The sequence below is a fragment of the Heliangelus exortis genome, chromosome 5 (assembly GCF_036169615.1).
Source record: "Heliangelus exortis chromosome 5, bHelExo1.hap1, whole genome shotgun sequence".
Taxonomy (NCBI): Eukaryota; Metazoa; Chordata; class Aves; order Apodiformes; family Trochilidae; genus Heliangelus; species Heliangelus exortis.
Genome location: NC_092426.1, coordinates 35,781,320 through 35,803,587, shown reverse-complemented (window position 1 = coordinate 35,803,587; position 22,268 = coordinate 35,781,320). Strand labels below are relative to the sequence as shown.

Below are 22,268 nucleotides of genomic sequence, written 5' to 3'. Positions count from 1 at the left end.
GTGCATGGGTTAATCCTCCCTTGTCATTTTTAAACTGTTTTTGTAATTTTCTACACATATTCCCTGCCTGATTGTATGTCCTTGAGCTATGGCCTTGTTTCTCTCTTTCTCTCACCCCCTTCAAAAGGAATAATTCCCTGTTGCTGGCAGAGCAACACAGTCAATCATCCTGCTGTACTTACACATTTGCAACCAAATTACCCACAACTATCAAGCTGCAAAGTGACCCCAGACTCTTCCTGCCAATTATCTATCTTGCCTTAAAGTTAAGCATTTTTCTTCTTGGCCCATGTTATATAAATTCCTTTGCACAATTTTTGTGCAAATCTTTCTAATACCTCTGCAAATAAAATCCTTCAGGACAAGTTTTCTGGTTCAGATTAACTCTGTTTGCCTTCACCCTTCTCACTCAACAGCACTACCCAGTTAAAACCCATTTCTGCATAGCTTCTCTCTGCCAAGTCAACATCTCCATGACCCCATGCCAAAACCTTTCTCCCATTCTTCTTTTCCAGATATTGAGCTCAGTGTTTGTCTTCTGCATTCTCATTTGCCTTTCCAGGAGTAATCCCATCAACAGAGTTTTAGCTTTCAGCAAGCTTTCTTATTTTCCCAAGTTTTTCTTCCAGGCACCTAATTCCTCCCACTGTAATCCCTCCTCCCTTACTCTCAGAAGAATGAAACATGCTACCACTCTGTTTCTCTGCAGTTTTATTCCTCTGTATCAACTGACTGATTTAGGAGCAGTATCAGCTCACTCTGGAAACAAGGGAGCTTTCAGTCAGCATTAAGAGAGAAGAAAGCACGTAGATAAAAATCCAAAGGAAGAGCATTTGAAAGTCAAATCACTGGAAGGCAATTAGGACAGAAAGCCCTTCCCTGACTGACACACACCCCAACCTATGTATTGGATATATATTCCAATATGCCTCCTAGAGAAGTAGCATTCTTGATTCCTTCTATAGAATAAAATCTTCAGGGACTCTTTGTTGTGAGGATTATGCATCCCCATAGTGCAGAAACAATAATTTTTTCAGTATCATTCCATTTATGTATGCCCCAAAAAGAGCATCAACCAGAAGAATCCTCCCAAAGCTGTAGGGTGTTAGAGAAACATATGTATAGGGGCCCAAATTCCACATTCAAAAATCTGTGCACAGTCCTCATTACTTCAGTAACTGTGTGTGAGCACAGGCAAATGTTAAGCTGCAGATTTATAATAAATAGGAAAATTATTACATAATCTGATAAGATGTTTTTAGGTGCTGTCAGCTTGTTTCTCTTTCTGCTCTTTCTCTGAGCCTCTTTCTGCTCACTTCAGACTCTGGAATACTTTTATGTATGGTCATCTGGGATGACCAAGTCCCAGACCCTCAAGATAGCCAGAAACAAACATCTACAAACTTCATTGCTGTCACCACAGAATCACAGAAAGTTAGGAGTTGAGAGGGACCTCAAAAGATCATCAAGTCCAACCCCTCCTGCCAGAGCAGGGTCACCTAGAGCAGGTCACACAGGAACCCATCCAGGTGGGCTTGGAATGTCTCCAGGGAAGGAGACTCCACAACCTCCCTGGGCAGCCTGTGCCAGTGCTCTGTCACCCTCACACTGAAAAAATTCTTCCTAATATTTATATGGAACCACCTATGCTCCAGTTTATAAGCACTGCCCCTTGTCCTGTTGTTGGTCACCCCTGAGAAAAGCTTTACTCTGTCGTCCTCATGTTTATATGGAACCTCCTATGCTCAGGTTTATCTTCATTGCTTCTTGTCCTATCATTTGGAAAAATTCAGAGAAGCCTGGCACCATCCTCCTGGCTCCCTCCCCTTACATATTTATAAACATTGATGAGGTCACCCCTCATTCTCCTCTTCTCCAAGTTCCAGAGCCCCAGCTCCCTCAGCCTTTCCTCGTCAGGGAGATGTTCCACTCCCTTCATCATCTTTGTGGCTCTGTGCTGGACCCTCTCAAGCAGTTCCCTGTCCTTCTGGAACTGAGGGGCCCAGAACTGGACACAATATTCCAGAAGTGGCCTCACCAGGGCAGAGCAGAGGGGGAGGAAAACCTCTCTCAACCTACTAACCACCCCCTTCTAACACACCCCAGGATGCCATTGGCCTTCTTGGCCACAAGGACACGTTGCTGGCTCATGGTCATCCTTCCATCCACCAGCACCCCCAGCTCCCTTTCCCCTGTGCTGCTCTCCAACAGCTCAGTCCCCAGCCTGTACTGGTACCTGGGGTTGTTCCTACCCAGATGTCAGATTCTATTCTTGCTCTTGTTGTAATAGATTAGATTTCTCCCTGCCCAACTCTCCACTCTGTCCAGGTCCCTCTGAAATGGACCAGTACATTTCATTCCATTTCTCTTTTGTTGCAGCCTAACATGCATACAAGAAAGCAATGCCTTTACCTGCATTAAGTGTGTATTGTAACATTCCAGAAAAAGTGAGGGAAAGCATACAACCAGCTTCCTTGGCTTCTGAGAACTCCGGGAAGGGCGATCAGCTAATGTCCTACTGCTCTGTTTGGTTTTACTGCCTGTCAAGACACCAGAAACACACATCTGCTGGGGATACTGATGATGCACGTGACCCTGGCACCACATGCTCTCAGTGCTCATTTCTAAACCAGCTGCTGAGGTATAAAAGCTTAGAAGGCCAGTGATTCCATTTCTGTGAACACTCCATTGCTTTCTTCCGTTCCTAGGTAGATCAACTGCTGATGTAGTTGCAGCACCTGCTGTTATCAGGCCAACTGCATCTGATATAAGAAAGGAAAAACTCTGTGCCTTTTAGTCACTACAGCTCCAGACTTCATCTTTAAAGAAAATACTGATATGCATCAGAAACAAATAAAAAAAATCTGGAGAAGGGTCCTAGAGAACATAATGTTTCCCATGTAATGTTTATTTTTATAAATGAAACATGCACTAGAAGAGAAGTTATGAATGGGACTTGACTCAGAAAACCAGAAAATGTTGTCAGCACGTAGGAACACTTTAAAAAAGGGCCCTTGAACAACTTCTCAGTAAGTTAGATGAGTTGGATAGGAAACTATGCATGAGGACTGTGCTTCCCAGTTGGAAGCACTGCAGGCACACAGCAATACACAAAGTTCACATAACCACACATGGGCTAACAATTCAGCAGGAATAATTTCCTACTGCCTCCTTGCAACTCAAATACTAACAAGCAAACATCAATTTACTGCACAGTCCAAAGTGAGCAGTGGAGCCTTGCAGTCACAGGTCTAAACAACCTAAAACCCAGCCACGTTCTAACCCCTGGTGTTTCCTTCACTCCTTGGGCACCTTTGAGGACCTAGAGATAGTCAGACTGAATTATTATTCTAGGATTCTTGGTGCTGCCTTTCCAGACTGGCAAGCAGCAACAAAACATCATGTTACACCACTCCAACTGTTACTGCTCAGAGCACGTGGTTAGTGATACCCTCTCTATGCCTGAGAGGTTTTGAACAACGATAGGTTTTTTTTTCTTTTTTGGTTTTTTTTAGCCCAGCAGGTCATGTAGCTTTGGGTCATCGAGCTGCAACTGAAGCACCTTTTTGCCCACTGAAAAGTTTTACTGTGATTTTTTGAGCTGCACAACACAGGCTCCATTCAGATCTGATGTGAATCTCAGTGCCAGCACTGAGGATGTGATGGGAAATCCTTGACACTGGAAACTGATTACAGAGTCCAGTCCAGGTGTTACCCACTGCAAACAGATATTGCTGGCAGTGATGGGTAATGTGAGCTTGATTCACAGATATTACTCTTATTTTATGCAGCATTTCCATGGCTTAAAACTAGAGAAAAACACCCTCTTTAACTTTCCTTCGTATTTTTCAAACAACACCACTCTCTGGGGCTTACAGTTTCTGAAATAAGGTTAATGTTTACTTTGGCACACCCCTGAACTGTAGCTTTATTGAAACATGTCTGAAAGCAGGGTGAAACCCAAACATCTCATGAAAGAAAGTTATCACCACAGTCATTTATTCTGTAATGGCTTCATTGCCAAAGTCTCGAGAAGTAAGAAGTCCCTGGTGAAGAATGCAGCTTTGTTAGATGGAATTATAATTGCTTAGAGAAAAGTTAATAAGGGGGTGGAGGAGATGGGGGGAGAGAAGGAAACTGTCAGGGTGGCCTGAGGGCTGGCTGTTCCCCAGGGGCTGTGGGACAGGGGCACAGGGTTCTCCTGGGGCAGCCATGCAAGCCAGGGAGCAGTGATTCTTCTGTCACTGGGATTAAAGTGACACACAATGCTCTGAAGAGGCTACAGAAAATACTTCAGACTTTTCTCACCTCCTGACTGTTCCAACAAGCATCTGGAACTGCCTTTCTCTTGTCTGTCCCTGATAACGTTGGTTACTATATTGTGGTTTTAATTCTGCAAGAGATTTTTTTTAATATGCTTCCAAACCCAAAAGGTATCTGTACTTTTTAGGGATTCTGTGCTCCGTTTGGGTTATGCTGCAAAATTTTTGGTTTTCTTCTGTTGTCAAAGTAACCATGTAGAAAGAGAAGAAACCCCAGGAATACATCATAGGTTGTGTTTCAAGTGCTTATTGCTGGTTCACAATAGCTGAACCCTCGACAGATTTCTGTAGCTTTAGGTGCAAGGCTGTAGCCACTAGCCAGTCATCAGCAGCTCTTTATTTTGTGGTCATCCAAGACCTGCAGAGGAACCACTGAGTGTGGGGACACCAGGCTGGGTTGGTTCCTGTCTGCAGGTGGCTGGGGACAGCTTCTGTCCCCAGGAATTAGGCACATCCAGCTGAAGCCAGGCAAGGAACCCTTGTGGTGACATCAGGGGCCTGACAAAAGCAACCCATGGGGAGTCTATTCTTAGACCACCTGCTTTTCAGGATGTGAACTGTTCCCTTCTCCTTTCTATATCCAGGAGACCTACCCAGTAATACAGTGATGAGCACCTATAATGTTTCCACCTAGCTAAGCCCTGCAGGACATGTGGCCTTCAGCACTCTCACTTAATTGAAAGGGAGATGAAAATATTCCGTGTACCTCACACATTTATAATGTAGAAAGATGCTACAACTCCAATGGATAAATCAGGGTAAATCCATCCACAACTGCCTATGCTATTAGCCAAAAATGCAACAAAAATATAAGCAAAAGAATCCCACCCACATCAGAAAAGCCTTTTTTATATTTCTGTCTTAACCATTGATCTTGGCTCAGACACAGCAGCCTTGCAAAGAGCTTTGAAGGTGAAGAATGCCAAGCACCATTTTTATGAATAATGAATAAGCAATCAAAGAATTGCATTTGAGCAAAACCAGAAAAGCAACAATGAAAGAGAACAAGATGGTGACAGCAGGAAGCAAAATACAAAATGGACAGACAAAGAGACTATCATATTCAGACAAACTGCATCAAAAAGAGGAGAAAAAGCCCAAGGCTTCATTACTTTTGATGGCTTGTGATTTTTAAACTCACTGTATATATCTCCTTTCACACCCCTCTACCACACTAACCATAGCATACCCTCTCCAACGAATCCACTAAAATCCATCATTTCCCTTACATCTTCAGCTCCTCAAAACACTTCAGGCTCTCCCTACATCCTTTAACCCATTCCCACACAGTTCCAAACTCTTTTCCTTCATCCCCCTCTGTTCACCTTCCCCCAGCACTCCTCATTCTTCTACCTCCTCACGGACTCTCCTGCCATACTCCTGGCCCTTTCCACGTCCCCTCCTTCCCTGGTTGCCAGGCAGGACACTGTGCACACCAGGCAGAGCAGATAAGTTACTTTTCAGCAGTGGAAAGCCCCTGGGTGGCCTGGAGCTGAGCAGGGTATAAAAAGAGCTCACAAAAAGGATAACAGCCATTGCAGAACAGTCAGACTAATTCTTGGAATCCTTGCGGGAGGAACCGGGGAGATTCAGAAAACTCCACACAAAAGGAGGATTGTGAAAAAACGTAAAGATCTCAAACTTACTTGGAAAAAGTGGACAAAACACACAGGATGAAGTCACCAGAAGTTGTTTACACAAGGAACCTAAGGGGAACTCAAGGCTGAAATGATAAACTGTTTCATACTAGCAGACAACTCAGCTAAAACCACTTCAGCATCTGATAATTGGAAAGTGGAAAATGTGACACCAGCTTCCAAAAGGATCCCAGGCTAACCCAAGGAACTGCACACCCACATAGTGTAAAACTGTTGTATACTCACATATATACTCATTTTATGAGGCACTTGTGTAAATAAAGTCTGTTTGGGAAAAAGTCAACGATGCTTTTTTAAAGGCAAACCCTTCTAAGACTATTGCAGTTCTTTGAAAGATTCACAAACTTGGCAGCAAGGGTGAGCTGTCAGATACACTCAGATTTCCAAAAAGCTTTCAGCAAACTCCTTCACCTAAAGCATTGAAAGAAGTTAAGTAGCCAGAAGGCAAGTCCTTGCATGGATGATAAGAAGGTGGACTAAGGAGAAAAATACAGGTAGGAGTGAAATGTCTTCCAACTGCAAGAACTGACATTAGCAGCAGAATTCCATAAGGAGCCTGAACTGCTCAACACATTTATGTTATGACAAAACCACAGAAGTAACAAAGACAGGTGATAATAGAGGGTAATAAAAGACAGCATAGGACCAGAGCCTGGCTGCAAAGATACTTCAATGTTTGTCCACAGTTAAGTGAATTGCCACTAAAATTACAGCTGAGACTTCATGTATTTGAATATGATTTTCAGCCAAGCCTCAGACCAGCCTTCACCTAAAACACACCTCCAATGTGACCTAGGAGCAAATATAAGCATTGGGCCTGATCTAACTATTAAATAATAATTACAGATCTTAAAAGATTAAATAAAGCTCTTCCTTTGATGAACAGCTGTTCTTTTAAATAGCCCTGTGATACGGGCAGGTAAAAGATTCCCAATCTGGATAGAAGGAATTCCAGATGCAAAAATTTACCAACATGCAATCACATTTGTAAAAAAGATACTGAGGCAGAGAGAAGTCTGATAAATGCCACGTTTGCTGAACATAAAGCAACTCCAAAGCATAAATACACACACACAATTGTGCCAAATACGTGTGTGCAACAATAATAGAAGAGTTATTCACATGGAAAACCTTCAAAATGTATTTGGAATTTAGAACTTATTTAATGGAGCATTATTTCATCCTTGTGTGAAAACACAGGAGGAATCATAACAAAAAACCCTTGAACCTGGACTTTTCCATAGTTCATAACTTTCCTAGAATCCTGTCTGAAATTGCAGTGGCCTCTTCTGTCTCAGTTCTGCATTAAGAGTGAGGGCAAATATGTAGAGACATCTTTGTTTTCTGTTTGTGCAACCCTTTAACACAATTGCTCCTGACCATCCAGCTGTAGCTTCCAGCACTGCCAAGTGCAATCAGTGAAGGAGCTGCAAGTACTGGGTAACCTTTTCCAGATCCTTCAAAGTCTGCTGAAAAGGGATAGACATCACAGGTGCTGTGTGATAAGACCAAGCCAGAAAGAAGGGAAAAACAGCCAGGTGTGTCCCACCAAGGATGAAGGAAATTCTCAGCAGCCAGTGGTGGCTTTGACAAGCAGGAGTCCCTCGCTGGCTCCTTAATGTTACCTGGCAGATAAATCAGCCCCTCAGATGGCAAGCAGAGAGAAAAAGTGGGCAATAGCCTCAGCTGCTCTTAAAATCTCCTCCTTGTCAACATTTCTGCCCTTCTGCTGGCTACTTTCCTAACAATCAATGAAGTAAAAACAAGTTCAGCTTCTCCACAAGCAGCAGAGATGAAAAGCAGCAGGCATCAATCTACACCCTTTAATCACGAGCAAACATGAATCCCTGCAGACTCATCTTCTCCATCCTTGTGTAAGCCTGCAGTTCACACATTTATAGCTGAACTCCCATTAGTAGTCTTTGTGTTTGAAAGTTGATGTTTTCCTGCTTCTGGGATAAAAGATGTCCAAGATGCAATCGTTGTTTGCACTGGCAGACAGGATGGATCAAAGAGGTAAGTGGTTTGTTCTGGAATAAAATCCATACATGCTGTTCTGTGCTTTTTCTACTCTTTTTAGCACCACCCTCTTCTTCCTGGGCTGTACACAAGTCACTGTAGAGCTGGAGGTCACCCAACTTTCTACCCATTTGCTGCCAAAGTAAATTTGATACCAAAATCAAAACAATTGCTGCTGCCTCAGCTGCAAGGCCCCTCTGGGTCCAATGCTTAGAACAGTTAAAGTGGCAGAGCCTAAATTTCTTAGAGAGATGCTACTATACATTAAAGGAAGTGTTTGTCCTTCAGTGTGGGAAAATGCACCATGGCACCTGCCAACCCCTTATACCTGTCACTGGGAACTGCACAAGAACAACACAGGTATCCTGCTTTCAGATGGGATAGAGCTGATTTTCTTCTAAATAACTAGCATAGTCATTTTTATTTAGTATGGGATTTGGCATGAAAACAATGTTGGTATGGCACTGGTGGTTTTAATTGTTAAGAAACCAAAGAGTTTTCAACCCTATGTTTTTCTGTGTGGGGGTGCACAAGCAGCTGGGGGGACACATAGCCAGAGCAAAGGATCCAAAGTGGCCAAAAGGATGTTCCATGCCATATGGCACCAGACTCAGCACATAAAGCTGGGGCAAGAAGCAGGAAGATGGAGGTGTTGAGAGTGATGGCATTTCTCTTTCCAAGTAACTGTTGTGAGTGATGGAGCCCTGCTGTGCTGGAGAGAGCTGAGCTCCTGCCTGCTGATGGGAAGCACTGAATTAATTCCTTGGTTGGCTTTCCTTGCACACATGGCTTTTGCTCTACCTATTAAACTGTCTTTATCTCAACCTATGATTTTTCTGACTTCTGCCCTTCTGATTCTGCCTTTCATCCCACTGGGGGAGAGTGAGTGAGTGGTTGTGTGGGGCTTGGTTGTGGGCTGGGGTTCAACTACATCAACAGGGAAAGGACTTTTTCAGTGCTGTGTGACATGGATTGAAGTAATTTTTCTATAAGCCTGTCTGTCATCAGGTGAGATAGCAGGATCTCATTTAAGCATATTTCCATCTGTGAGATAGGCAATCTATGACAACTAACAAACTCTGCTTGATTTCTGGCCTCTCATCCCTGATCTTCAAAGAAGGCCTAGAGAGCATTTGTAAATGCTGAATCTGGGAATAGAACTTCATAATTGTACTAGAGATGAAAAGCTACAGACTCATTAATTTTAATGGCTTATTTGTAATTCCTCACTACTCCCACAAAACTCTTATTCCAGGTGATAATTACCTCTTCCCCTCCCTCCTTCTGATCCTTTTCACCTAACAAACATATCACTTTTCCTTTGCAAACACTTCCACCCCACTCAGCAGGTCACCTTTTATTTCAGGTGTCCAACTCATTAATATAATTGAAGTTAAATTCAGAGAAACTGTTCTTGAACTGCATTTGCTTCAGAAACTCCTACTTACGTCTCAAAGAGGAAGAGGAATCCCAGTTCTTGGGATAATAGCTGTGTTCTGTTTCTGACACCATCAAATTGGCTTAACATAAAGATTCCCTTCCCCAGTAAAGCCAAACCATATGGCTTAGACCACTAAGACCAAAGAAATGGGGGGAAAAAAAACCCAGCCAAAGATTCTTTTTACTTTAAGTGGCAACTGCAGCTTTGAAGCAAGGCACAGCAATTGCTGCTTTGCAGATAACACCCCTAGAGCCAAAGGCAGTGCCAGGATTTTGTTACCTAATGGCCACATGAAACCTCCCATAACATGTCCATGCTAGGCCTGATGACTTGAGCCCATTAGATCTTTCAGGAATACTTCCTACAAAATACTTGAATTCCAGATGCTGACAGTCCTTAACAGAAGTATTTTTCATTTCTTGTCACAGTGTTGAGAAGAGCTTTTACTTACTGAAAATGCAGAAGGTAGCATCATTGCTAGCATGAGCAGCAGAAAAAAGTTCTTCATCTCTGCCTGTGGGAACAGAAAGATTATTGATCAGAATTGCTTGCTGCTTTGTTGCTTGTATGGTGGAAAAACCAAGACACCATACAGCAAAAATGGAGGTGGAGCTAAAATCAAGGTGAGAGAAGAGAAACAGTTTTATCACCAGTGTCCATGGGTAGATGAAGGCAACTGCAAAGACTAAAATTACTCTGCACAGAAACCCAGAATATAATTACTGAGATCAGATATTTCCCTGAACTTTCCTCTGGTATTCTGAGAACATCTTCCCCCAGCACAGTGGAAGCTACATGTTGATGCATGTCTGCCCTCCCATTCTTCTACATATACACATAATAAAATACTTGAAGATTGCAATGACTTCAACCAATCCAAAGTAAAAAATTCCACAGGTAATGTTTCTGTATGTTATATTCATCCTGTGTGGCTTGGTGAAGTTTCATGTCTGTTACTATGTGATCTTGCTTGTTTAAAATCCTACAGTTACCCTGGGTGTATCTGGATTCAACCACCAGTATTAAAAAAAAACACAACCTCTTCTGCAGAGATAGAAAGGAGATCAGGCCACACAGATGGCAGGATACAACAGTTCCTAAAAATCATGACTTTACACAACTTTGGGCTCACAATGCTCTGTTGGTGCAGTGCCTGTTTCTACTTTATCCCTTCCTTTTTTGAGTTGCATCTCCAAGCCTACATGAACCACCACTCCCCAACACTTACAGCTCTGACCATGGACACTTCAGCCAGTAGAGACTGTTTATTTCTCTTTTTTTCTGTTTTCTTTTTGACCTCATGACCAGTCAACTGAGCCCAGATAGAAGTGGACTAGATATTCCCAACACAGTTTTGTCTAGTCTGAGCTTCTTTCTGATCTGGGAAAGGAAAGGGAAAAGCAAAGATGGAGAAATCTTCCATTCACCATGCATAAAAGCACTCAAGGAAGCAATTTTTTTGTCTCATCAGTCATTGTAACATCTGTTTTAATATTAAAACTTGATATATAGCTCCTTTAGCCTGGCCTATTAAATCCAGATAAAATAAAGAATGTATATCACCATTAACAATTATAATATTAATATAAATCATCATTGCATGAGAATATCAAGACAGAAAGAAAAAATACCCAAAATGAAACCTGCTTCATCTTGTGTCTGCATATTTCAGGTTACTTTATAATGAACACCTATTTTTCTCATAGTGCTAGGTCTCACAGTTTATTACAAGCTCTAAGTCCATGTATACCATGGATTTTGACAGTCCCAGCATTCACAGTGCTAGGCATAAAGGGCTTGTTCTTTAATGTGTTTCGTTTTTGGTTTTTTTTTGGATGTAAAAACTGCTACATGCTGAAAATCTAGTTCCACAAATGAACAGGGAAAATGTGATGAGGAAAATGGACACTGAGATGCTTCTCTCCCTATATATACTGTGTGCCAATCATATGATTCATAAGAAAATAAAGCTTTTTTTGTTCTAAATATATTACATTTAAAATATATTTTTACATAGACATTTAACATGAGAGCTTTTTTTTTTTTATGAGTAGACTTTAATTAATTTTGAATCAGTCCTTCTTTAGAATTTGAGGGAAGGTTTTGTACCCTCTATCACCCACAGATGCTACTGCTTCATTCCCCATTCAAGTCAAGGCAGAAACAACCTGGAGATGCCCTCCACAAGAGGTCAAGCACACTATGCCAGGGAGGCCAAGAGCCAAAACACAGGCTGGATCTGCAGCACAATCCTATCCAGCTGCCAAATCCTTCCAGAGGGGAAGGACAGGCAGGAGAGACACACACACATCCCTTGCTCTGCTGCAAATGGGCAGCCTGCTCAGCTCCTTCTGGCATCTGAGCCAAGAGGCAGGGAGGGAACTGGGACCAAACCATGGTTGTCCATATAATTTTCAGCAACCCCACTACAAAGGTTTTGTCTGAAAGGCCAAACAAAGCATGCAGCCATCCTACATTCTCAGTCTTAATAACTGCAGTACCAAAGGACCCCCGGTACCCTTTCGGGTCCTTGAAGTCACCTCCCTTGAGGCAGTCTATGCCAAGGATGCACAGAGCATCTGGACCAGTCACTGTAGGGTGTTTATGCCACTTTATTCCAGTGAGGTTCACATCAGCTTTTACAATACTCAGTTCTTTAGATTCCCCCATCACTCCTGAAACAGTGATGGATTCTGTCCCTTTCTGATTCGATGGCATTAGGGTGCACTGTGCACCAGTGTCCACCAAGGCTTTATACTTTTGTGGCTCTAATGTGCCAGGCCATCGAGTCCACACAATCCAATAAATCCAGTTGTCCCTCTCCTCCACCTGGCTGGAGGCAGGGCACCTCTAAGCTTGAGCACATACAGCATTGTGCATTACTGGGGTTTGCATCCCCAGTACTCACACCTGATGTACAGGGATCCTGAGTCACCAGCATATGATAATACATGAGAATACTCACAAGACACCTGAAAAACATTGACTACAACAATCAGGAGATTCAAAACTGTAATAAGCATAATGCCATTTTGACTAGAATCCAGTGAACTCAGCCCAAGGGTGGTAGATTTCCTCAAAAGAAAGCTGAAAATGTAATCACCAACAAAGTTTTTAATCCTTGTATGAAACACCACTGCACCACGTACTGCACTGTGTATTAGTGTTGCAGACCATATCACAACCACTTTTCTCAAGCAGTGCTTACTGAAAATAAGCCACATATTAACACTCATTCCAGCTGCAAAAACACAGATCACATACCCTGAATACCAAAAGTACGGCACGATTGGTTTCATCTCCAACCCTATGAAATTTCCAAAGAAAAAGGTTTGATTCCCACGCAGTGAAGCCATATTGGCTCCTGCAGCAGAGGATAAAGAAGTTCACCAGGACTAGCAGTGCTCCTGCTCTCCAAGCTATTGATATCTTGGAGGTTTTTAGTCAGATAGGATAAAAAGATTCTGCAAGGAACCGACTGGAGACAGCACCCAATGTCTGGGGCAGTCCCTGGCATCAAAGCAGCAAGAGATTACAGCTCCAGTGCTTGTTTGTATTTTTGTGCCATTGCCCTTGCATGGGAATTGCTGTCATTTGTCCCAAATGTAGCACTGAAAAGTTTAGACCATTCAGCCCTATTGAACCAGCTGACAGATTCCAGGAAGGATGGTCAGAAGGAAGAACAGGACCTTCTGTATCCTATTAATTCCACCACTGCAAAACAAATCTTGTGTCTGGTTCTCTGAGCTCCAACATTATTTAAAATCTTCCTCAAGTGCAGTGTTCAGCACTGATCCCTTTTGCCTTTGAGCTACAAACAATACAGATGGGACCAGAGAAGCTGTCTGAAACCTTTGAAAAAAGGTCAAGTTCTTTTTCCAGATTTAATGGCTCTATCACACCTTGTAGGACCTGGGATAGAGCAGCAGATGGTTACCCTGCTTGTCTGCTGTTCTGCTCACTGAAGCCTGGGTATGTGGGGAAGGAATGAAAAGGACAGTGTTTTGCAGATCTTTCACTTAAAACAACAGCAGCTGCTGCTCCCTGTGCTTCCTGCCCTTCCTCAGTTCTCTCCAAGCCTCCCCAGCTCCCTTTCCCACTGAGTGCTAGGACAGCATCTCCACCCCCCCTCCACCCAGAAACAGCAGCAGGGCCTGAGGGGAAATGGTGACTTTATGCTCAAGATATGGAACAGCTGCTGGGAAGCTCACATGGAAGAATTCCTGCCACAGTGCTCAACTACGAAGCTATGAGAGGGATTATGAGAATCACTCCACAAAAAGTAAGAAACCATCAGAATCCTCAACCAGGACTAGAAGAGTGTCTGGCTGAAACATTCCAAATTGCCCAGCCAACCACATCTGGCATTAAATGCTCAGGTGAGATGAATAAAAAGGGTTGAGGTAGTGATTGATTCCAGCTTGGTCAAAGCTTGGTCAAAAAGAAAGTCCAGACCTGAATTATGAAGCTGTTTTCCCTAAGAGTTAAGCTCCTCTGAACACTGGAGAAGTTCAGACTTGAAGCTGACTGTAGCATCTCAAGACCTTTCTACCCCAGAATAGTATGGATCAAATCATATTCTATGGAAATTTCAGTAACTCCTGAATGTTCTTCCCTTTCTGAACTGCCTCCACAACCCCTGCTTCTCCCTGGCACTCTGGATGGGAGGGTCAGAGGGCCAAAAGGAGATGGCAGGAACTTTGTAACTCTGGAGAGAATAAAAGAACTCCAGTACACCTGGAAACGGGGATAAGAACCCTTATTTCAGGGCTTAGCACTGAACTCACTTAGGAAAGAAGCTTTTGACATAAGAGGTAGAAGGTCTACAAAGACAGATGGGCAGCCTTGGAGAGTTCTCCATAGCAGAGCAGCCAGTGAACCGGGGTAAAAATATTTTATTTAGTTACAAACTCCTGTCCAGGCTGAGGCAGGCTTAGCAAGATCAGCCAAATCTTCATTAAGACCAAATTAAGGAGTGTGTTCCAAAATTGAGGATAGTTTAATGGCTCCTATACTTACTTTATGCATGCAAATCCTGCCTTCCAATGCAGAAACAAGGCCCAGGATGGCTTAGTTAACCTTGGCCTCTTTTCCAGACCACTCAGCTTCTGTGTTCCTACAGAAAACAAGGCATATATTGCCTGTATACATATGTTAAAATACCTTTGAATCAGCTGGCTGATTTCAGGGCTTCAAAAGCATCAAGTCCTGTCTGAGGGAAAAGATACAGGGCTGGGATTAAGAGACATGTTGGACATTTAACCCATTTAGACGATTACTTTTTCTCTTCAACGACAGGGAATCCAAAGTTGAAGATGTTACCAACAACCCAGCCTTATTTAAAGAAGAGTTTAAGCTGTTTAGACACTGCAGAATCAGATCACAAACTCAGAATAAAACAAGTCTCATGAGTTCCATTGCTCATGGATTTGTTAGTCTGGGTTTTTCTCTATTCTTTTTGAGAACTGGCCAGACAGCTATGTGGGACTTCTCTGTTTAGCACATCCAACAGACCAAATCTTCTGTCTGAGAACCACACAGATAAATCATCCTTTGGCCAAATCCCTACACCACATATGTGGGCCAGGGACTGTTCTGGGAGTGGTCCATAAGCAGAAGGTAAAGACCCCTTCAGGGCTCCCATTTTTCTACTGCCACACAAGCTTTATCTGGGCGTGCAGGTAAGCAGCAAAGCCACCCAGCAATACTATCTTCAGCAGGCCCTTGCAGCTCACTTTATCTCAATTATCCAGTGGGAATCTATTATCCCAACTGAGGTAACCCTCACACAGAAGCTTCCTTGGTGTGGCTTGTGAGCCACGAGTTGGCCACACCTGCAATAAATATTTGCCCATTGCATTACAGATAGAAATCACTTACTGTAAAGTTTAGCACATCCAACACTGAAGCAGAAAGTGGAGCTGTGATCCCACTACTCACAGCTTTACAGAATTCCCTTCCCTCCACTCCCAGCTCCACCACCACCTATCTCACTCAGCTCTTCGTTTTTCAGAAGTTTGGCTGAAGGAGGTGGGAAGTCAGAAAGGAGAGTGATAAGCTGCCCAATTATCCACCAGCGTTAATTTTTATATCCACTGACTCAGAGCAAAGTCTTTTAGCTTTCAGACTCATTACAGTTTCTAAAGACATTATGATTTTTTTCTTTTGGTCTCGAGACACCCAGCATATCTTGGTTCCAGCTTGCTTTGGTTGCCTTATCTATTGAGAAGCACCTTGTAAGTTTTTGGTGGAAAAGTTAAAAAGGGAAAATACAGAAAAAAAGGTGAGATGAAAGCAGGGAGAGAGACTCCATGGAATAGGGATCAAGAGTGGGGAAAAATCTTCTTTTACTTAGGCTGCAAAGAGAGCTCAGAGAGCATGAGGAGTGCAACACAGCCTCAGAGGAAGAAAGAAACCAATCACCCCTTTAGGCAGAGGATATCACATTCATGATCATTCTTGGTATGCCTTTTTTCTTCCTCGACTATAGTAAACCATATTTTGTTTGACATTTTTCCAAGAAAAATCCTGGGCCTGGTGTCCTTTGGGCTAGGGCAGACAAGCCAATAAAGTGCATGTGGCTATTAAAATGGGAGGGTGAATTTTATTTGCCTGGAGCACATGGTCAGTCATATTCACAAAGAGCTGTTTATATACAAAGCAATGGACAAATGTGTGCAAACATTCAAACATGTTTGAATACAAGAGTTGTTGAAAGAGCTTAGTGAGAAAGGAGAAAGAATTAAAAAAAAAAAGACAAGCTGTCCAAGTAAGTTTTACAGAGATGTCTTCACATTGGTATCCAGATTTATTAATTCACTCTAAATACATGCTAGGAGTTGAAGAATCCTCATCAAGAACATAATTATGGTGAAATACACTTTCAGGCATACTGTCACATTATGAAAGATAATCTTTCAGCTACAATTACTTTAAAATTCACCTTGTTAAATGAAAAAAAAAGAAAAAGTTACCAAAACTTACTAATGAGCACAGCAGCAGAGGACCAGCTGGCTGGAGAACTGAGTAGTGGTAACATGCAGCATCTTCTAGACTAATCTATCAGTAGGCTTTGATCTGAGCCCTCAGCTTGATCCATACCAGGCATATAAATCTGCTCCAAGCCATCATTTAAGGTGGCCAACTCAGACTGACAGTGTTTTTACAGAGGACTTCTACAGCAGTGTCAAGTTCAGCAACACCTGGGGAAGCTATAGCAGCCTCTGTCATGCACTTTCAGGCTGAGTAATGAAAAAAAGAAAAACTGTAGATGAAAAATCACCAGGTGCACGAGCAAGATCAGACTGTGAAACACACAGAAGTTCTATAGGAAGGCTTCACAGCACAGCCTAATGAGGGGTAGGCAAAGTGGCAGATATCTTTCCCACTCTCCAAAATCCACGGTGAAGTATCTGAGGTTTAGGTCAGTGAAGCAGCATCTTCCAAGCAAATGTGCTCACCATGCCAGCCCTTTATTGGGGCCAATACATTATTTCATGAGGACAAGTTTCTGCCTACCTATTAATACCAGCTGAGATTCCATTTTCTGCAAACAGCCTCCCACTATTAGGTTTGCAGCTAGAGATTTATTATAAGGAATAAAGATAGGATTCTGCCTTCTATTTTGGTAGTCTCACTGTGCTTAGCTGTTAATTAAATCTGGGAGCATGTAGGGATAACAACGAGTGCACACAGACTGATTTAGACAGCATTGCAGCAAGAAGCCACACACTGCCTATGGAAAACACATGACAAGGATATAATATTCCAAACACTAACATAATTGAAGAGGAATGGCTAATAAGCTTTTAAATTTAGTGCTCTCCTGTCACAGTTCAAACTCCTCTTATATGACTTATTTAGCCTGATCTTTAATCTGACACTGAGCACTGCTGCTGTTTACATGTTAGCCAGCTGAGATTAGTCCCCTCCAGTTCAAATGTCTGAGAATTCTTCAGGAAAGCAAATGGTTTTGATGCTGAAAAACAGCTTCCAATTTTATTTAACTTCATTCCATCCTAAAAAGAAATACGACAACTTTCTCCACTGTGCAAGGAGTTAAAGGAATAACAATAAAAGAGCATTATCTCAAAAGGGAACTTTAAAACAGTGACCATTCTTTTCTATGCCTCTTTGCAAGTTCTGCATCTCTGCTCACTGAGGGGATGTTGAGCTAAATTCAGCTGTATGCTTGTAGCAGGCAGAGGGAAGAGCTGTGTTACCTGACATAAATTTGTATTTCTATCAGATTGTAGATTAATGACAGGAAAACATGAACCACCTGTGGGGTTTGATTGCTGCTGCCTCCACATTGTTTCTGGAATCTGTGATACTTTGGGTTGGTTTTTTTTTTCTTTTTTTTTCTTTTTAAAGCTCACTCAGTTTTAACTGTATATATCTGTCAACATGCCAAGCAGAGCACACTTGTATGGGTACACCTCTTCCCTAGGGAATTACCCTTCCTAAGTGTGATCCAGACATACCTACAGTGGTGTAAAGCAGGAATTCCCCCAGAGGAGTCAGTGAGCTTACTCCCATCACTCTGCAAGGGAAAGACTACTAATATGGGAACTGAAAGAATTAAAAATGGAATAAACCAAACAAACTACAGAACTTTTGACTAACAAACTTAGGAGGCAGAATGTGGGCTAGTGGAATTAGGGCTGTGGTCTCTAAGGATACCAGCACAAGCATCTTTCATCTGTCACTAAAAATTAACTTCAGAAAAAATGATCTTAAGAGAGTGTGATCACACTGCAGTGTCTGGAGAGATCTCAAAGGAAGCACATGCTTGACTGTGTGATTACAGCAAAATGACAACACTGGGATCTAAAAATAATTTGTTTCTTTGCTCTGAAGCTGGTTTCTTCCACAGATGCCCAAAGGAGACTCTCAATTACTGCTCTAAGGCCTAGGCAGAGAAATAAACAATCTGGGGATGGTACTTGTTTTCTATACAGCACCACTGGATGTCAAAAAAGGCAAAGTTATTGCTGTGTGAGAAAGCATCAACAAGTGGTTTCTAGGTATGAGTAGGTACCCACTCAAATCTTTTGTATTAAAATTCCTTCCCAAATATCTCATAATGGTTATTATTCATCATCCAAGACAAGACTGGACCACAACAAATCACATTATAGATCCAAAGGTGTTAAAAAATGAGACAGTGAAACTGTACCCAGCAAAGCATCATTTCTAGAGAAATAAATTCTTCTGACAAGCCCTTCATACCATGGGCAGAGCTGCAAATGACTGCACTGGTTTGGAGCAATCCTCCCTCCCTGCCTGGGCTCAGTAGCTCTGTGCTAGATGCACTGAGGGGTTTGTCATCAGTTTCATTGAATCCTCCCTGCAAACCTAAGAGCAAAGCAAGTTAATTTCTCTAAGTAGTTCACTAAGCACTAAATATGCCACTAGGAGAACGTTTGCCCCCTCACTCAGCTAATGATGAGTCTGTAACATGAACTGAGAAACCTCTTGGACCTGCAGCCTATGTATTCTAGGTGCTGTTCTTATACAAAAGGACAGATTTCATCCTCTTTTTATGAGGAAAAAAAAAAAAAAAGAAATAAAAACATGTGTGCTAGTGAGTCATAAGATACATACACAGTCGAATAAAAGGTTAATATTTTATTAACACTTTAGACCCCCCTCTGAACAAAAAGAAAGTCTGCTGGTAGCATAAACTCTACCCATTCTGAGGCACAGAAGAATATTTTGCTTAACTTTGCATCAGAAGGAGGAGCCAACAATCAAGATGGGAGTTTTCCCCCCCATCCCATCTTCCCCATTTTAACAGCACATCTGTTAAAATTTGCTCTTTTAAGACAAACTCAAGTACCACCAGCAAAACCAGTTGCAACATTACTCCTTTCCCATTTCTGAAACCATTTCAGCAAGTCAAGGCACAGCCATTCACACAGACTCCAGCTGAATCTTGGTGCCTAATTTGTGAGGCAATTAATCCCTTAAGCAACTCGATTAGATGAGCTCTACAAGCATTGGCTTTTACCAAGCTGGCAAGGAGATGGAGCTCAGAGAGGACCCAACCCAAAACCAGAGATACAAGAAGTACTGCACTTACTGAACAGCAGCATTTGAGATAACCCAGTCTCTAACTTATCTCTAGTGTTATAATACCACCAGGATTGCTACTTTCCCCTTAAAATTAAGACAACTTAATCTTATACTTATCACTTCTTAATATATATACAGAGAGACCAGCAAACAAAACCCTATACTCTTGCTTAAAAATAATCTCAATATGTTACACTTCTTCTCTCAAATACTTAGAGTTCTCTCAATGAGTAGATTGTACTATTTGCTATTCCAAATCTGTCTACATGTAAACAGAGTAACTACCCCAACACCAGCCAACCAGTATTTATACTCACGAGTCAAAACATTCTAAAAACAGGTACCTCTGAGGTGTCAGGATGCTTCACAGTGTGTGAGAACCTGAAAATATGCTTGAAAAAGAAGTCTCCATCATCTTACCCTGGCCAGGAAAACATACTAAAAGCAAACCTTCCAGAGACAACCAATTTACTCTTTTTTTTTTTTTTCCTTTTTTCCCTTTTATTAATTTTGCTGTTTACTAACATGAACAAATATTAGTTTAAGGTAGTGCCATGCCAGAGATACGTGGTCCTACCTACCTTTGTTGCACATGACCAACATCTCCCTTTGGTCCCTGTAACAGCAGAACACTTGTCCTCAAAGTCCAGAACAAAGTTGCCCAACACACAGGTGGCTGCAGAGCACCTCAGCTCCCCAACACACCACATCCCAGAGATGTTCCTTAACAGCTGATCCATCTACAGAGACTGGGAAACACTCTGGCATCACAGAGGGTGGTACAGCTCTAGGAAGCCAGGAAACCTTTAAGCTCCAAGCCAGCTTACAGAGAAAAGTGTGGAAGGGTCTTCATCAGTGCAACGTAGAAAGGATAAAACAAACCCCAAGTGTTGTGAAGACTCATCCAAAAATAATAAGCTAAAGTGTTTACAGACCCTCTTTTGGGTTTGTAAAGACAGACTTCAAGAAACACACTATCTCCCTAAGCTCCTCCACTACCACCAGTTATTCCTAGTCCTAGGAACTCCACTTGAGACTGATGCTACCTTCACCAAAGCTTTGAAATTCCATTTTAAAATCAATAGCATCACAATCAGTAGCATCCTCTACCTCCACCTGACCACCCCCAAAGAACACCAGTGCATCAGGCAAATCCCCCACCGTACCACATTGCTGCCAGCCCATTACCATCTCTATGGCAGGACAGGTCCCTGAAACTGCTTTCCTGGCCTCTCTCCTGCATCACACTTCCTCGGGAATGAGAGATCCAGCCCTGCAAACCTCACCTTTCACAAGTGGATGGGATCTGACAGCACCGTTTGCTGGGGAGGAGCTTCCCAAATGTGTCCTGTGTCACACAGCTGCTGGCAATGCAAGGCTGAGGAGGAGAAACTCACCCCTCAGCACCTGCTAGCACAGGAACAGAAGCAGCTGAGCACTCCAGGGGTTAGAGATTATAAGGGTCTTGATACCGTGGCAAGATTTATTCCTTTCAACAAAAATTATTTTTCTCCAGCCAACATCACTGCTATGTTTGCCCAGCATCCTACCCTACTGATACCTCGTCCCCTTCCATCTCCCTGCTTCCCCCACCCATCATGTCAGAAACAGCAGTTTTGATGATATTAAGTCTCAGTATAATTAACTGCAAGTGAAAGGTGTTAATGTTCACCAAATACATGGAGCCTTTTCTTCCCTCCCTTCTAAGAAATAAAATTTTGCAGTCATAAGGACTCCGGTCTCTCCTGTCCCCTGTACTTTTATAACTGAAGTTTAAAAAAATGGTGGGAAATAAAACATGGTTTAAGAAGCACAAATAACACTGGAAAACAAAACCAAAACCAAATAGAAAATAGGTGTTCAGGCAGAGGGGTCAGGAAACTGCCTAGGACCCAAAGTCAGCACTTACCTTCTGCATGTACCTGTGGAAGGTGAGTGCAGAAGTTGGAGGCACTTACACCACCCTGCAGCCAAACTCCAAACCGCACCTTCCTATCCTTCTGGTTCAAACATCGGCTTTTAAGGCTCTTCTCTCCAGCTTCTGTTTGGTTACTAATCCTTACTGCACAGGAAAAGGAGTTGTATTTCATTTAACCCCTTCAGTCTCCGACTTCCTTCGTGGGAGTTTCCGCTTTTGCTTTGGGAAAGCCGGCGCTGGGAGCCTGCGTGCATCCACATCTTGGAATTGTTTCTGGCTCCCCCAGTCCCTGTGCCAGCAGAGACAGTAGCTCCAAACTCTGCCTTAAGTTATTGCAGGGGTGGGACCCTTTGTAAGTAGTTTTATTTTAGCTGTAGGCAGCATATCAAAAGAGAGGCACAGTTATCCACAGCTCCCTTCGGCACTCACTTCCACTAAGTTCCTAACCTGAAAAAAAACTTGTTTAACTGAACACTCACTTTAAAACTAAAGCCTGAGTCACAGTTCACAGACATGCTTTAGACCAAAGGAAGTTTTAACTTAAACATGATTTGCAGCTAGATCTGTCTCTATGTAGACTTCAGCAGAATCCTAAAATCTGAAAATATCAGGTCCAGATACAGATCTGAATTTACCAAAAACAGTGGCAGCTGAGCTTTCTCCATTTTCTCCTCCAACAAATGCCATTCTGAAATTCAGATACCCCTCTGAAAAATCCCATGAAGAAACAATTTAGCAACACAAAACTGTTAAGGGAAAAGGAATCTAGTTGGACGCATTACAAGGAAAAACTTGTGCTGTTAATTATGTGGATATTAGAGAAATTGTTGCAT

General features: G+C 42.4%; 1 protein-coding gene across 5 annotated transcripts in view; it reads right to left on the bottom strand.

Moving 5' to 3' along the window:
• The window catches only part of PAPLN (papilin, proteoglycan like sulfated glycoprotein), a 56,138-nt gene that overhangs the window by 33,276 nt on the left and 594 nt on the right, over positions 1–22,268 (bottom strand). For 3 of the 5 annotated variants that reach the window (XR_011726043.1, XM_071744595.1, XM_071744596.1), the window contains exon 2: positions 9,892–9,954. Coding sequence is in view for 4 of the 5 variants with exons in the window: in XM_071744595.1 (XP_071600696.1) it covers positions 9,892–9,954 (63 nt within the window). In the remaining variant the exon portion in view is untranslated. Of the gene's footprint in view, positions 1–9,891; positions 9,955–20,705; positions 20,852–21,426; positions 21,725–22,268 lie in introns of those variants that run through there. The other 2 variants (XM_071744597.1, XM_071744598.1) reach the window with 2 other exon arrangements.